We start from the raw sequence: 15,947 nt of genomic DNA, 5'->3' as shown, positions 1-15,947 counted from the left end.
TTTTGACTATAATTTAAAATGGAAAAAAAGTTTTACTGAAATATTCTAAAATTTAATAGGAAAAACTTATTCTTATTAAAAGTGAATTTTTCGCTTCTATTCTCAAAAATCAAAATTTGTTATTTAATATTATTAATTAAAACGAGTTTTATTAAGAGTTTCTATTTTCAATGTTTGTTAAAATTCCCAAAGAAGATTTAGACTCAAACTTTAATGAAAAGCATTTTGAATCTTTTGTTTGCCTACTTTCAGCTAATATTCAACAAACTATTCTTAAAAGCGAAAATAATTTAACATTTTTTTAATATTAAAATATATTTAGGTTGCTTAATTATTTACTTTAGAATACTAATAGAATTTTCGTTTACAATTTCGAAGTATATTTACTTTTAAAAAATATTTATATATTTATATTTTATGTTTTTAGAATTGCTTGTAAAAAATTATTTAAGAAGGAATAATAGAAAATCTAGATAGCATTTACTCAAACTTAAACTAATAGAATTATTTCAATTAAGAAGAAATATAAATAGATTAAATTTTCTATAAATTAGGATGCTTAATTTAATTTTCTTAGCCTTTTGAAGAAATACATAATCCCAAGTTTATGTAAAAAGTATTTAATTTAGAAAAAGATTCTAGAAATAAATACTTTAAAAAATAAAAAATTGGTGCATATTTATAATTTTGTGAATACTCACTTACTAAAATGTTAAAACTATCTAAAAATTCAGTTCCTAAAATGGAAGAATATTTAAATTTTAGAAATTAAATATTAGATATAATATCTTAATATATAATAATTGATTAAGAGAATTTAACAAAAATTGAAAAAAATACAATTTAATTTTATTCATTTATTTTTACCATGAGAGCTTTGATGTTTATGGGCGATTAAAGAATAAAAAATTTAATTATCTATAAAGAAATAAAAGAAAATGATAATATATTTTAAAATTTAATTAACTTCTTTAAATAACTTAATGAAAATACAAGTGAGTTGTGTGACAATACTCTTATTTTTAATGTTAATGAAGGAATTTTCGCAGGAAGTAATGTTTTTAACGGAAAAAAATTAAATGATATAGATTTGATATTTTATATATTTTCTCGACTTATCTAATATGTTCCTGGTTATATTATGAGTGACTTTAGCATATTTATTTATAAGAATTATTTCGGAAATAAACAATATTTAGAAATTCTAAAAAAAACATTATCTAAGGTTAAATATGATGAGAAAAAAATATAAGGAATATAATTATTTTGGGCTTTTTTTGAAAAAGTTGTTCATTAATTAGAAAATGAAGAATAGTAGAAACAATTTATAAATTTTGCGCATAAAAGTTATTATCAAGTAGAAAATAAGTAAGATTATGGAATTTTTTTCGACAAATAAATTCATTTTTTCTGTACAAAAATAATATAAATGGTAAATACAAATGAAATGAAAAATTTTAATGATTTAATTTATATGGGATTTCTCATACAATAAAAGTTTAAAGGAATATAAAATAAAGAAGAAACTGAATCATTAAAGAAAAAATATCATAACCTTTTCCTTAAAAAAGTGCATGAATTTATATCCAAAAATAGCCAGATGGATTTTCTTTTCGACTAATAAACTAAAAATGTTATATATAAATATATTAAAAATCTCTAAGAATGGTCACACGTTTAGTTTAATATTGATCCTTATGAAAATTATTTAAAAAATACTATTGTTGTAAATTAAGAAATCAGTATTTAACATTTAAGTGGTGAAGATGATTAATAAGAATTATTATAAGATAAAGAAGAAAGTTTGAAAAATCTAAGTGTTTAACTAAGTTCTGTTTAAAAGATGGAAGTGCTAGAAGAAAGTGTAAAAAATTCGAAAGCAAGTAAAATAATATAAAAAGAAAATGATGATTCTGTATAAAAAAATAAATAAAAAAACTTTTAACCAAAAAAAAAAAAAATGAAAAAATAAAGTTAATTTATATTTAATTTAATATTAATAAATATATATTTTATTATATAAAAAAATTATTTTTATATTGTTTAGATATTATAAAATTTATAAAAAATTAATTATTTTTAATCATAAAGTGTATGTATGTGGTATATCTATATATTTTAAAATTAAAGTTAATCAAATATAAGAATTTATAATTATATATATTTATAAATTTATAAAAAAATTATTTATATACATCTATATATATTTTATAAAAAAAACTAACTATAGTATGAATATTTAAAATTCAAACAAACAAAAATATATCATGAAACTCCATTAGTGCAACAATGTGCTATTTTTATTTTGTCGACATTATCTTTTAATTAAATTTTTTTATCTGTTTCTACAGTTACATAACTTTTTTAACATAGTTCATATATTTCTATTTATTTATAATTTTCAAAAAAAAATAAAAAAAAATACATTAAACAACAATCATAAATGCTTAGTCAATATTGATATTTTCTAAAGCGCTAACTTCAATAAATTATATTTTATGCGTTTTAGCGAATTCTAATCCTTCTTATTTACTTACTGTTCTTAAATTTGAAATATCGGTTTTATTTCCTACTAATAATATTTGAGTATGATCTTCAACATTATCTTTTATTTATTAAAAAAGTTTTTCACATTGTTAAAATGATGCTTGTTTTGTAATATCATATATTAAAAGTACTCCTAAAGCACCTCTAAAAAACTATTATGTTATAGATTGAAATTTTTCAGTTCCTGCTGTATCCCATATTTATGTCTATATTATTTTATTTTCTGTTGTTATTATACGTTATCCAAATTCCACTCCTATTGTAGAACAATTATCTATTTAAAATTGATCTCTAGTAAACCTACTTAAAATATTGCTTTTTCCTACTCCTGAATCACCTATATAATTTTATATTACATATTTTTTAATTAATAAATTAAAAAAAATTAATAATTAAAGATGTTTTATATATTTCATATCAATTATTATATACCTACTAAAACTATTTTAATCAAATAGTCATATAATGGTTAAAAACCTTAAACTTGTACTTACATTTTATATATTTAAAAATTATATATATGTATATATATATTTTTTTTATAAATATATATTTTTATTTTCGAAATTATATAATATATACTTTAAATAAATTTTTATTTATTTTTAAGAATAAAAAGTTTTTTATAAAATTATATTTAGTATATAAATTTTTTAGAAATAAAAATATGTAATTTCATAAAATAAAAAAATATTAAATATTTTTATATGAATTATTTATTACAAGATATATAAAAATTATTTTTAATATATATATAATTTTTAAATTAATTTCAAGTGAAAGATTAATTTTCGTATTCTTCCTCATTTTCATTAATTTTTAAATCTTTAAGATCAGGGCAAAATGTTTTATCATAAACAAGTGTTAATATTGTGTCATTAGAAAGTATTTGTTCAATTAATTTTTATCTCATCTCTTAAGTAAAAGTACTATTATTATCTTTACTTTTATGCTTTTATTTGAAATCTTATTTAATATTTTCTACGTATTTACTAATTATTCTATTTAGTTCATTTTTTTATTCAATTTCTTTTAAATATAATTATTTTAAATCTTTTACTCGTTTTTATTCTTTTCGTAGAGAGCTTTAAATTACTTTAAATGTTTTTTCTGCTCTATATAATATATATACAATAAAATTAACTTGATAACTAAAACTAAAACAATATAATTACCTTATTGCGATATTAGGATTATTAATATCATTTTATTAATCTTTAAATTATATTTTAATATATACAATTTATAAAAACTATAAATACCATTATTTGATTATGAATTCTTCTTTAAAGAATCTTCATCTGCATGTTCTATTTCTTTTGAAGCTTCATTTAAAAGTTGCTCATATTATTCGAGCTAACTTTTGAGGATTGCATATTTTTTTTTTTTCATAATTAATTCTTTAAGTAGCATTTCCCTATCATTCTCCTAAGTTTAATATTAACTTTTTAAATCCATATATTTTTTCATTAAATTATGATTTTCATTATCTATTTTTTGGGCAATATTTTTAATCCATTCTAATTTACTTGTTAACTTTAATTCCTTTTCTACATAATCTTAGTCTCTATTTTTATTTTCTTAAAATATAAAAATTAGATATATATATATATTTATTTACTTTTTGCTTTTTTTAATTCTTTCTTCTTCAAACTATTTTTTAATTTCATTTATTTTATTATTGAAAAATCTCAAAACATCTTTTTCTTAATCTAATATTATTTTTGAAGTTTTTACTTATATATTATCAATGTTTTCAACTATTTATGAATGCAATTATTATATTTCTTCTTGCCTTTTTTATTCATTTGTGTTTGGAACTGCTTTATTTTTTATTTCATCTTATAATTCACATATTATCTTTCTATATTCAACTTCACGTTTTTTAAATCTTTCTTTTCTGCTTTCTAATTCATCTATTAAACGTTTGTTTTGCTTCTTTTATTCTATTAAAATTTATTCTAATTCATTTGCTCTTTACACACAATCTTTTGCACTACTTTCAATTTTTATATTACCAAATCCAGTTGTTTCACCTAATATTTACAATAATTTTTACTATTTTATAAAATATTTGATCTTACCCTTCTTTTTATCTTTTTCATTTTAAGTTTTTTATGGAATATAAAATTTTTAAGCTTTTAATGTTTCAGTTTCTATTTTAAATTAAAATTAAATATTTTATTATAGTCTTAATATTTTTAATTTAATATATTTTTTTAATTCTTTATATAGAACTAAAAGTACTCTTTATATAATCAGCGTTTTAGTGTTTTTCTGACATTATTTTAAAATTAAAAAAAAAATATTTTATATAAATATAACTGATAATATCAAAAAATTAAAAATAAATAATTATAAATCAATTATTTATATTAAAAAATATAAATATATATTTTTTATATAATAAAATAAATATATTTTAATGAATAATTTTTTTCGATTAAAAATATAGTTATAAATAAAATAAAGATAAATAAGTATAAAAAAATTATTTTACATTTTAAAAGAAAAAAATGTAAAGAATTTAATCAGGTTTCTAAAAATAAGATTATTAATACTATAATTAATTAAAAATTAATTTTAAAAAAATCATGAGATTTATTTTAAAAAAAAAAATAGAGAAATTAAATATATATTTTTTATTATATCATATTTATTTTTAATCTTATAATTTATTCATATTTTTATAATTTATAATATAATAAATATATATAATTTTATTTTATTAACTTAATTATAATTTAGCTATTATTTATAAATCCTTAAAGGAAGTGGATATAAAGTTTAAGACTTCTAAAATTATATATAATATGATTTAATATAAAATTAATAATAAATAAATATAATTTATAAACTATATATCAAATTATGAAATTATATTTATATATAATTATTTTAGCTATTTTAATTAAAAAATATTATAAAAAGTTTAAAAAGACAATAATTAATATATTTTATTCTAAAACATATTCAAACAAATTTAATATAGTATTATAAATTAATAAAATAAATAAGAAATTAAAAAAATAATAATTATAAAGTTAAAATTAACAAACATTATTAACAACATTATTAATTTTAAAATAAAATAAAATAAACAAATATATTAAAATAATCATTATTACAAAAAGAAGAATATTTTAAAGATTTTAAAATTTTGTAAAATACAATAATATAGACTGTTAATTATAGATTTAATAGATTAATAATAAAACAAAATTTTTACTAATTATATAATTGTATTTGGTCTTAATAATAACATATATAATAAACTTTTAAAAGTAATATTTAATTTAATTAATTTACATATATAAATAGATAAACATTAATATTTAAATAGCACATATTTTAATAATATTGGATTTAAATTAATATTTTATAATAAAACAAATTATTTTAAATATTATATTTATTATATTTACTTTAATATATATATGTATTTTATTTTTCATCTTATATTCTATTAACGCATATATAATTCTTCTTCCCATTTATAAAATTTTCTGTATTCTTGATTGAGCTATTTTATTTAATTAAAATATTTAAAAATAAAAATAAAAGCTATAAATAATAATTATTATACTCTTATATCAAATGATTATTAACCAATAATATGAGTTTATTCATTATTTTTACTTAAATATTTTATTAGTTATTCCCTTCTGTAATTAAGCAATTATTGATATTATTTTTATTCTTCTTATACAATTAGTTTATAATAATCAACTAATTTTATTTCATCTCTAATTTAATTCTAACTTAAGTCTATATAAAAAATAAAATTTAGATTTAAATAATATTAAAAAATAACATTAAAAAAAAGATTATTGAGAGTTTAATAAATTATTGTCCTTTACTTCATAATTTTTCAAATTATTACCTAATAAGTTTTAAGTTTTTTTAAAACAACATTTAACTAATAAGGTTAATGGATTCAATAAAAATTTTTAAATTACAAATAATGAAATTAAGATAAGCAGAATGATTCCATGAGCGTAGTTTTACTTTCTATTAAGTACTCTTTCAATAAATTATTGAAAAAATTAATTTTAACTTTTAATTTTAAAAAAAGGATCACTAAATGTTTATATCTCAAAAAATATATCAGTATTTCCGAATATATAAATAGAAAATATAGTATGAATAAACGGAACACCATAAAGCATTTTTCTGAACATTCTCTGCATTTTTGAATCATAATTAGGTGGTATTTTGTGAACTCTAAAAACTTTTTAATAAATAAAATTTCTTTAAATAATTTTAATAAGAAATTATAATTACTATATATTTTATCTATCCAAAATATTACTAAAAGATGGATAAGTGATGTAAGATATAACAAAGGGATGCCTGAAGAATAAAGCATTCCAACATAGCATATGCCTGTATTTTTTTTAAAAAAAGATAATTTTTATTTTAATTTTTTAAAAAACATAATATTTAAGAGTATCTAAATGCTATTAAAAATTCAGGACCGGTGTAAAAATCAATCCATTAATTGAGTGTTTTCTATTTAGTTTTTCTAGAATTAGTTGAACATCCTCTATCAAGGCATTTTTTTAAATTTCTAATAAAAGTGAATATAATAGATATAATAATTGGACTTGTTATATTAATTATTAAAGTAAGACTTATAACAGTTCCAATATTTTTAAACCATTCTGGACTTAAATCAGAATAAATTCCTCCAAATAAAAAATATAATCCTTCACTATTTTAAATATTAAAATTAATATTTGTAACAAGAATAATTAATCCCTATTATTTTTTATTTAATTTATAATAAACTAATATTTTTTTGATTTTACTGTATTAAAAAACTAAGCAGCAAAGACTTTTATAATCTTAGAATTAAGTTCTTCATCTAAAAGTTTGTACTTTTCGAAACTGCTTAATAAAGAGAAGATTATTTAAATAATATAGTTAATAATAATGACTATAAAGACTATTAAATATGGTAGAGAAGTTACTAAAGATTTATTTATAACCCATTAATTGCAAATTTTTTAGGTTTCAATTGGTAAACTAATTGATAATATTTCATTAATTCTTTATTTACAATAACATTCTATAAAACCATAATTTTTCTATTATAAATTTTAATCTTCCAGAGTTACTTATTATATTGTGATGTTTTCAAATAAGTTATCATTGCAGTTAACTTTTGGATAGCTATTTAATAAAGCATCTCTCTTATTTCTAATCCACACAACAAATATATATGCTTTTTATTTGATTATATAATGTTTTATTTTTATTTTTTACAGGCTACTAATAATGCTGCTGTTATAGCGAAACTTATAAATCTTCTTATCCAAACTCCTTAAGAACCATTATTTTCCCATTTTATACAGTCTGGATTTGGTGAAGGTGAAACTTTAATATTTTCTTTTTGAAAAACTTTTCTTAATTCATACAACACTTAAAGCAAATACATAAATTTTAAATGAATCTATCGAACAAAGTTGTAAAAAAATATTATTATATTATTTCTTTTTATTCTAAAGTTTCAAATGTAATCCAGATGTAATTTATATCCTTTTTTAAATACAGATAAATATAATTAATTAATTATTTATTTAATACATTTTAACTATTTTCAACTTTAACAATATTTTAATTACATTTTTGAATTTATTTTCGGATGTTTTTTATCTTTTCTAATAATTTTTAAGCTTTTTTTTATTATTTTGAATTTATTTTTGTTTGTATTTAGTCTAAGTCTGAAAATTCAACTACAGAATATTATTTATGAAATTAATTATTAGGATCGAATTAATTAATATATTATACAAATAAATTATTTTCTTATTACATTAAAATTCCTTTTTATCTTGAATACATTATATCGGTTTATAATTCACTAATTTTTATGTCAACGATATTTATTTTCTCTTTTTTTTATTTATTTTTTAAATTAATTAAATAATAATGTTAAATATATAAGCATTTTAAAATTACTATTTTTTTAATCTAATCCATATCTTTAAACTAAATGTGAAAAAAATCTATAAAATTAATTTATATAATCACTTTCACTTTGATTTTTTAATTTTTTAGGTAAGTTTGTTATTTATAAAGTAAAATGAGAAGGAGTTCTTTACTGTTTCAGAACATATTTGATGCTTTATTCTTCTGCTTTTTCTTGGCTTTTTTTTAGATTTTATAAAAATAAAACCATTAAAATTATTATTTTACAAGTAAATCATCATAATGTACCAGAGTACAATAAACGCATCTATTCCACTAACTAAATAAGATAGATATTTCTTTTCGAATTCCAAACCAGGCGCTAATTAAATTTTAGCGCCATAACAGTATGCACTTAAATATATTCTAGAGTCTAAAGGAGGATTTTCTTTAAAAAGCTTCAAAAATTAAATAGCCTCTAATGAACATTTTGTTTATTTATCACAACCACTTTAATTAATAAAGTCTTCATATTCCTAAGTATAAGTTTTTCCATCTATAACGTTTATGTTATAATTTAATTCAAGTCTGCTTTTATCAACATAATCACAATTTTTTATATTATTGCTATCAGATTTCACTTTATTTGTATTTTTTTTTTTTTTTTTTTTTTTTTTTACTTATCCCCCATTATAATGATTCTCTAAAAGCAAGTTTGCCTGCTTTACATTTAAATTCTATATTTTATGTCAAAAATGAGCCATTATTCATTTCAAAATTACAAAATTTAGAATCTATTTTTTTGATAATGATTACTTTATTTTTAAAAAATACCTAAACCAATAACACCAACTGTAGTCATTAAAAGAGCACTTTAAAAATTTTCTAATTTATCACTATTATTGACTGAGCCTTTATTTTATATTATTTTATTTTAGTAAATTTGAAGTATTTATCATATCTTACATTTTATTGATACTAATATAATTGGTAAGGAAAAAAGGAAAAATAGGAAGTAATTACAAATTAAATGTTTAAGGTTTTTAAAATATAATGTTATTCCTACTCCCAACTACTCAACTGATGAATTTTCAGATGTAAACCAACAGCAATGATTTCCGATACTTTAATCGCAGCATACGTCATAGCAATTATACTTCTCAAATTCTGTTTATCCTTTTTTAACTTTAATCTATTAAAAACGATATATAATAATATTATTAAATTTTCTTTATTTTTATATATTTATAATTTTCACCTTTCTCATATGATTTTAGTCTATTTTCTTTTTAAATTCCTAATAATTTATTTATTGGCTTTATATATATTTTTTCATATCAAACCCCTTAAAATAATAAAAATTACAAATAAAAATTAAATTTTAAAAATAATTTTATATAATTTAATGTAATTTGATATCTATTTGCTCTATTACTTTGTTCATAAATGAATTGTTCGATCTATTTTTTTATTATTATAATGATTTATAAATAAAATATGAATTTTACTCAAGTTATTTTGGTTCTTTTTAACCTATTTCTAGTTCAATATCTTTATTATTTATAAATAAATTATTAGGTTATTCTTGCTTATAGTTTTAATTTTATGAAAGCATTTCTTCCAAAATATTTAAATATTTAATTTAATATTAATTTATTAATAATTTTTTAATTAAATATAAATTATAAAAAATATATATTATTTTAAAAGATAATTTTGTAATAGTAAATTGAAAGAAATATATAATAAGATATACTCGATTTTTGGGGTATTATTTTAAAAAATTAAACCGATTATTTGTATAGATAATTTTTTAAATAATAATAATTATTAAAATTTTAGCCTAAATAATAATATATGAATATTTTAATTTATGATTTATTAAAAAATTATATTAAATATTATTTTTCAATATATTAAAAATTATATAATATCTTTATTATTAAAATAATTTTATAATATATGCTAATTACATAATAATATGATTTGTTATTTTTTTTATATAAACATATATAAGTTTAATGTTATTAACTACAATAATTATTGCAAAATATTTTTTTTAAGAAATTAAGTATGTAAATTATTTAATTTTTTATTATTTTTGTTTGTTAATAAACAAATTACTTATTTTTTAATTTATAATTACATTTTGCATGTATTTATTTTGAATTATAAAATTAACATATATTAATATTTAATTTATTTATTTAGCTCTATTATTAATATTATTAATTAAATTTTTATCCATTATCTAAATAAAATTATTATAATTGTATTACTCACAATAGACCTTTGAACTTAAAAATACTACTATTAGATCTATTAGATTAATTTTGTACTAAATTATTTAAGTTCTGCTTATTATTAGCATTTTAAGCTTCTATCTGAATAACTAATTTATTTATTTTAAAAATTTAATTAATTTTTCTTAATTTTAATTATCCAATTTTTTATTATTTTCATTATGGAGTTTATTTGTTATTTAAAATTAAAATTACTATTTTACTAATATACTATTATTATTAATATATTAACAAAAAAATCATTAATAAACCGTTATCATCTTCCTTACCATCAAAAAGCTTCATACTCCTTAATTTTTTAAGAAAAAAAAAATATGTAAAAATGCAAATTTAAAGCAATATTTTAATATTTAAAATTTTAAGCAGATAATAAAAAAATTTTTGAATTTGAAACTTTTCTAGTTGTGAATTTCGGGATTCAAAGTTCTAATCCGCATTTATGGTAATTATTTAATTATTATTATTGTATTAATAAATTGAAATTCTCATTTTTTCTTTTTAATATATCCTTAACTGTAAAGTATTAATTAGAAATAATTTTCTCACGTTTATATAATATGAAAATTCTAATAGATATAATAGAAGAACTTTATTTATTTATTTTTGTAATCAAAGATTTTCATTTTTTTCAATTACTTGTATTTTATACAAAATACCTATTTGTTAAATTTTAATCTTTAAATGTTTATATTTCATTTAAATTTTTTTGATAATAAATATTTTATATATTTTTTTTAAATTTTATTTAATCTTAATATAATTATTTTTAAAAATATAAAAATAAATAATAAAAGTTTTTATCAAAAAATGAAATAATTATTATTTTAACGAATAATTTATTAAAATATTAAAATAATATAAACTAATATATAAGTATTTTAATTTAATATATTTATTTTATTATCATATGTAGGTAGCGCTTTCACATCATTTTTGAAAAATATTAAATACGTATCCACAAAATAAGCTTATTAAGAATGCTACGATAATGTGAACTATATTAATATTCTTTTTACTTTATTAAATTTGATTTTATTGATAATTTAATTAACTTTATAGATGTTAAATTCTTTCTAGCTTTAAATTTTTTAAATAATTAATAAATTATATTTTATTCATCAAAAATAAATTTTATGTTTTACTAACTACTTTTTTTCGTTAAAAGAATTTTATTTAAATTTACAATTACAATAACAATCCTCATCTTTATTTTCGACTTAAGTTATTTATTTTGGATCTTAGTTTAATTGTATATTAGCAGAATAGTAAAGCTTTAGTTTTTATTCATTTTGTACATTAACTTTTATATCAATTTTTTTTTTGAATCCATTTTTTTCTAAAAGTTAATTCATTTCTTCCTTTTAATTTTTTTGATAATTAAAAAGAAAAATATTATTAATTTATGTTTTTATTTACTTTTGAATATTAGTTTTATATTTCGATAGCTATAATTAAAAATTTATCATTTTATATTTAATTTATTTATTCTTTTGCTATTGGACTAAGAGTAATCTCGATTAATAGTTCTTCTTCTGATTCAATTTTTCCATTAAATGGTTTTACATTATAATTTTTTGGGTTTGTAGTTTTTACCTAAGTAAAATATTATTTCCACAATTATAAAAAATAAAAGATTATTGTAATTAGTTTATTATTAAAAATATGTATACCTTATAATATAATTGACTTTTAGTTATATTCTTAAGTTTTATAAATGATTACATTAATTAGTTTGACTTATAATCAAATTTAATATATTAGTCTGGCAATATTTTTAAAAAATCATCGAATTGGCTATTAATATTTTTTTCAATGTAAATTATTTTATTATAAACATTTATAGTTACATTGACATGATAATATAAACAAATATTAAAAAAAAAAGAATTTAAAATTATAGATTTTTTATTAATTTCATATAATAAATAATTATTATTATAATTATTTATATAATAATTAAATAAAAATAAATAACATCTATCAATAATATATTAATTGATATATAAAATATTTATTTTTGTTGTATTTTTTTTAAATACTAAATTTTATCAAAAAAATGCGGAAAAAATAAATAATTAATTTATTAATAAAAACTTACAGAAAAATAAAAAAATCTATAAAATAATAATAATATTTATAAAAAGTTATGTAATTTATAATATTTAGTTCATCATATAATTAAATTTTAAACGTATTAAAATTAATTTAATAAGAAAAAAACAAAAATTATTATTATATTCTGTAATTTTAAATATTTAATGGTACAAAAATTATTAAAAAATTAATTATAATTAATATGGATAATAATGATTAAAATCAAAGTCAAAAAAATAGAAAACTACAAATATTGAAAATTATAATAAAAATTGATATGAATCCGAAATTAAATTATTCAAATATGTTAGAATCAGAAAGATTGTTAATAAATTAAATATAATATAAATACGAATAAAAAAATTAATAAAATAAAAGATTTATTTTTAATAATATATAGTAAAAATAATATTGGTAAAAAATAATATTAAAAATAGTTTTATTTTATATATAAGTATTATTTTTTAATACATAGTAATAGGAAAATTACGTGTTCTAATATTTTTTTATATAAAAAATTTTAATATAAAACTCAAAAAAAGGGTAAAAAGTATAACTAGAATATATTTAAGTTTTAAAGAAAAACATACAGATATAATCAAATTTAAGTAAAAGAATATATTTATTTATATTAAAGAAAAATTAAATAAAAAAAAAATATAAAAAATAAAATACATATGATATAAGTATGAAAATAATAAAAAAAAAATAGATTAAAATAAATAAATATAAAATATAATATAAAAGAAATAAAATATTAAATATAAATAAAATTATAAAAATATAAAAAATAAAATTCATAAAAAAAAAATAAAAATTAATTTAAATAAATGAAAAAAAATTTTATATATAAAAATATAAAAAAAAATTAAGTAAAAATAAATTAAAATAAATTACATAATATCATTATTTATAAGATAAAAATAAAAATAAAAAAAAGAAAAATTATATTAAAAATAATAAAAATAATAATAATAATAATAATAATAATAATAATAATAATAATAATAATTATAATTATAATTATAATTATAATTATAATTATAATTATAATTATAATTATAATTATAATAATTATATTAATATAAACTACATAAATCATAATATTATTTAAACAATAAATCATAATATCATAATAGTATTTTTAATAATAAAATATTAATTAAAATTTCTATATATTATCTAAATTCCATTTAAATTTATTTTTTTTTAATTAATTTATAAAAAATTTAAAAAATTACTATTTAATTCTTTTTAATATATGGTTATAATTTAAAAATATTATCAAAATTTAATTTATACATATTTCATTTTTTTTACAATAAGCAATTAGTTTTACTAGAAGCCTTTTTCAATTTTTAATTTAATTTTAATTTTTAATTATTTATTTTTGATATATAATTTTTTATTTTGAATACTATCTTTTAGTTTATATTGATTTATACTTCTTTAAAATATCATTATATTGAACTTTAATTTAATTTTTTAATATTTTTATAATACAATATCTATATTTAAGTTACAATATTTTTTAATTACAAATAAATTTTATATTTATAAATAAATTTTTTAAAATTTATACATTAATACATTTTTAAACATTTAAGTTTAATTTTTTTTTAAATTTTATAAGATTTTTAATTTAAAATTTAAATAAATATATTATAATTACAATATTTTAACAAATATTATTTGCAATTTTAAATGATAGATTTATAATAAATTAAAATAAAAAAATTAATTAAATATAATGATAATAAAAATATTAAATACAAAAAATAACATCTTTTATTTTTATATAAAATTAATAATTATTTTTTAAATATATTTTTCTTTAGAAAATAATAATAATGTCTAAAGCCTAATTTGATGAAAATTTTTAAAGATTAGAAATAGAAGCTTCTAAGTATTAAGATATTATAACAATATTAAGGAAAATAAAAGAAAATGGCTTTTACAAAGCATTCCATGATTTAATATTTTAAATTTTTGCTAATGAACATGAATATACAATAAAGGCGTTAAAATAAATGTAATAAACTAGCTAAAACGATGAATTTATATTTATGGAACATTATAAAATGAACTCTGGAATATTTAAAAATAATTTTTTATTAATTACATAAATATTAATTGAAGATATATTTAATTAATTTTCTTACATATAAACAATAAAATAATAAGACTACACACATTATATATTAAAAGAAGCTTAAAAAATTAATAATTAAGAACTAGTTTAGTAATAATCAGAAGAAAATTGTAAAAAGGAATAGAATTTATAATAAATTGATAAAGAGTAATAATAATAAACTGAATAAGTAAATCAATAATAAAAATAATAATAATAATAATAATAATAATAATAATAATAATAATAATAATAATAATAATAATTATCATAATAATATATTTAATAAATCAATATATAATAATAAAAACCTTTATTGCAATAATCAGAATCATTTTTTGCTTAAAATATAAATATAAATAATTTAAATGATAATTTTAATTATATTAATAATTATCATCCTGATATTGATAATTCTTATTAAAAATTGCAATAATAATTTTAAAATTAAAGTATATAATTTAAAAAAGATTAATATTAAGATCTTCATTTGAGTTAATGTGCCTAAAATGAAGAAACAAGAAATAAAATTTGTTTATAATAAACACAATTTAATTATTAAAATAAGAATTTCGATAATCTTTACTCACATAGTACTCCTGATCAATTCTAATCTTTAAACTTTAATCATAATAATGATTATTCTTCATTTGTTAATAATTCTTTATCCTGCACTTAATCAAAAAATACCCCGAATTCTAAAGTCTTCTTACCATATAGCGAATTTTCGTATTCTAAAGGTATTCCATTCAACAAAAGTCAACGCAAATTTCATGAAATATAATCTACACCCGGACCTGGATAATATGAATAATAATTAAATTTTGTATTAACTAATGGAAAATAATCATAAAATAATGGAGGATATACATTCTCTAAATCCGAAAAAGTTCCTTTATATTAAAAAAAATAATATTAAAACGACCATTTATATTATCCAAGCATGCATTATGTTTCTA

The 15,947-nt window shown here is 15.5% G+C and overlaps 2 protein-coding genes across 2 annotated transcripts, besides 22 other annotated features; both read right to left on the bottom strand. All coding sequences in view use genetic code 6, as the record gives it.

The window, feature by feature from the left end:
- Nucleotides 1–1,989: 1,989 nt before the first annotated feature.
- Nucleotides 1,990–2,041: a microsatellite.
- Nucleotides 2,042–2,224: 183 nt separating this feature from the next.
- Nucleotides 2,225–3,110, bottom strand: IMG5_194740 (Ras-related protein ric2, putative; the record flags this gene model as incomplete). The annotated part of the gene is made up of 3 exons (XM_004024928.1): nucleotides 2,225–2,384; nucleotides 2,426–2,884; nucleotides 2,980–3,110. Coding segments are annotated over 3 exons (708 nt in total), but the record flags the coding sequence as incomplete, so codon positions are not given.
- Nucleotides 3,071–3,104: a microsatellite.
- A 209-nt stretch (nucleotides 3,111–3,319) lies between the features above and the next one.
- IMG5_194730 (hypothetical protein) lies at nucleotides 3,320–5,049 on the bottom strand (the record flags this gene model as incomplete). Its single annotated transcript, XM_004024927.1, has 3 exons — nucleotides 3,320–3,657; nucleotides 3,723–4,114; nucleotides 4,169–5,049. 3 exons carry the CDS (start codon nucleotides 5,047–5,049, stop codon nucleotides 3,320–3,322), a joined length of 1,611 nt encoding a protein of 536 aa, XP_004024976.1.
- Nucleotides 5,050–5,596: 547 nt separating this feature from the next.
- Nucleotides 5,597–5,626: a microsatellite.
- A 3,485-nt stretch (nucleotides 5,627–9,111) lies between these two features.
- Nucleotides 9,112–9,138: a microsatellite.
- Nucleotides 9,139–10,955: 1,817 nt separating this feature from the next.
- Nucleotides 10,956–10,990: a microsatellite.
- A 2,255-nt stretch (nucleotides 10,991–13,245) lies between these two features.
- Nucleotides 13,246–13,286: a microsatellite.
- Nucleotides 13,287–13,495: 209 nt separating this feature from the next.
- Nucleotides 13,496–13,652: a microsatellite.
- Nucleotides 13,504–13,674: a microsatellite.
- Nucleotides 13,570–13,631: a microsatellite.
- Nucleotides 13,572–13,652: a microsatellite.
- Nucleotides 13,580–13,637: a microsatellite.
- Nucleotides 13,605–13,673: a microsatellite.
- Nucleotides 13,617–13,738: a microsatellite.
- Nucleotides 13,632–13,729: a microsatellite.
- Nucleotides 13,739–13,774: 36 nt separating the features above from the next.
- Nucleotides 13,775–13,869: a microsatellite.
- Nucleotides 13,780–13,865: a microsatellite.
- Nucleotides 13,813–13,942: a microsatellite.
- Nucleotides 13,823–13,929: a microsatellite.
- Nucleotides 13,943–14,218: 276 nt separating the features above from the next.
- Nucleotides 14,219–14,269: a microsatellite.
- A 75-nt stretch (nucleotides 14,270–14,344) lies between these two features.
- Nucleotides 14,345–14,398: a microsatellite.
- Nucleotides 14,384–14,430: a microsatellite.
- A 727-nt stretch (nucleotides 14,431–15,157) lies between these two features.
- Nucleotides 15,158–15,295: a microsatellite.
- Between the last annotated feature and the right edge of the window lie 652 nt (nucleotides 15,296–15,947).

This window comes from Ichthyophthirius multifiliis, assembly GCF_000220395.1.
Source record: "Ichthyophthirius multifiliis unplaced genomic scaffold scaff_1120509251394, whole genome shotgun sequence".
Classification (NCBI taxonomy): Eukaryota; Ciliophora; class Oligohymenophorea; order Hymenostomatida; genus Ichthyophthirius; species Ichthyophthirius multifiliis.
Note: the sequence above shows the minus strand (reverse complement) of the source record. Positions and strands in the feature narration are given on the sequence as shown.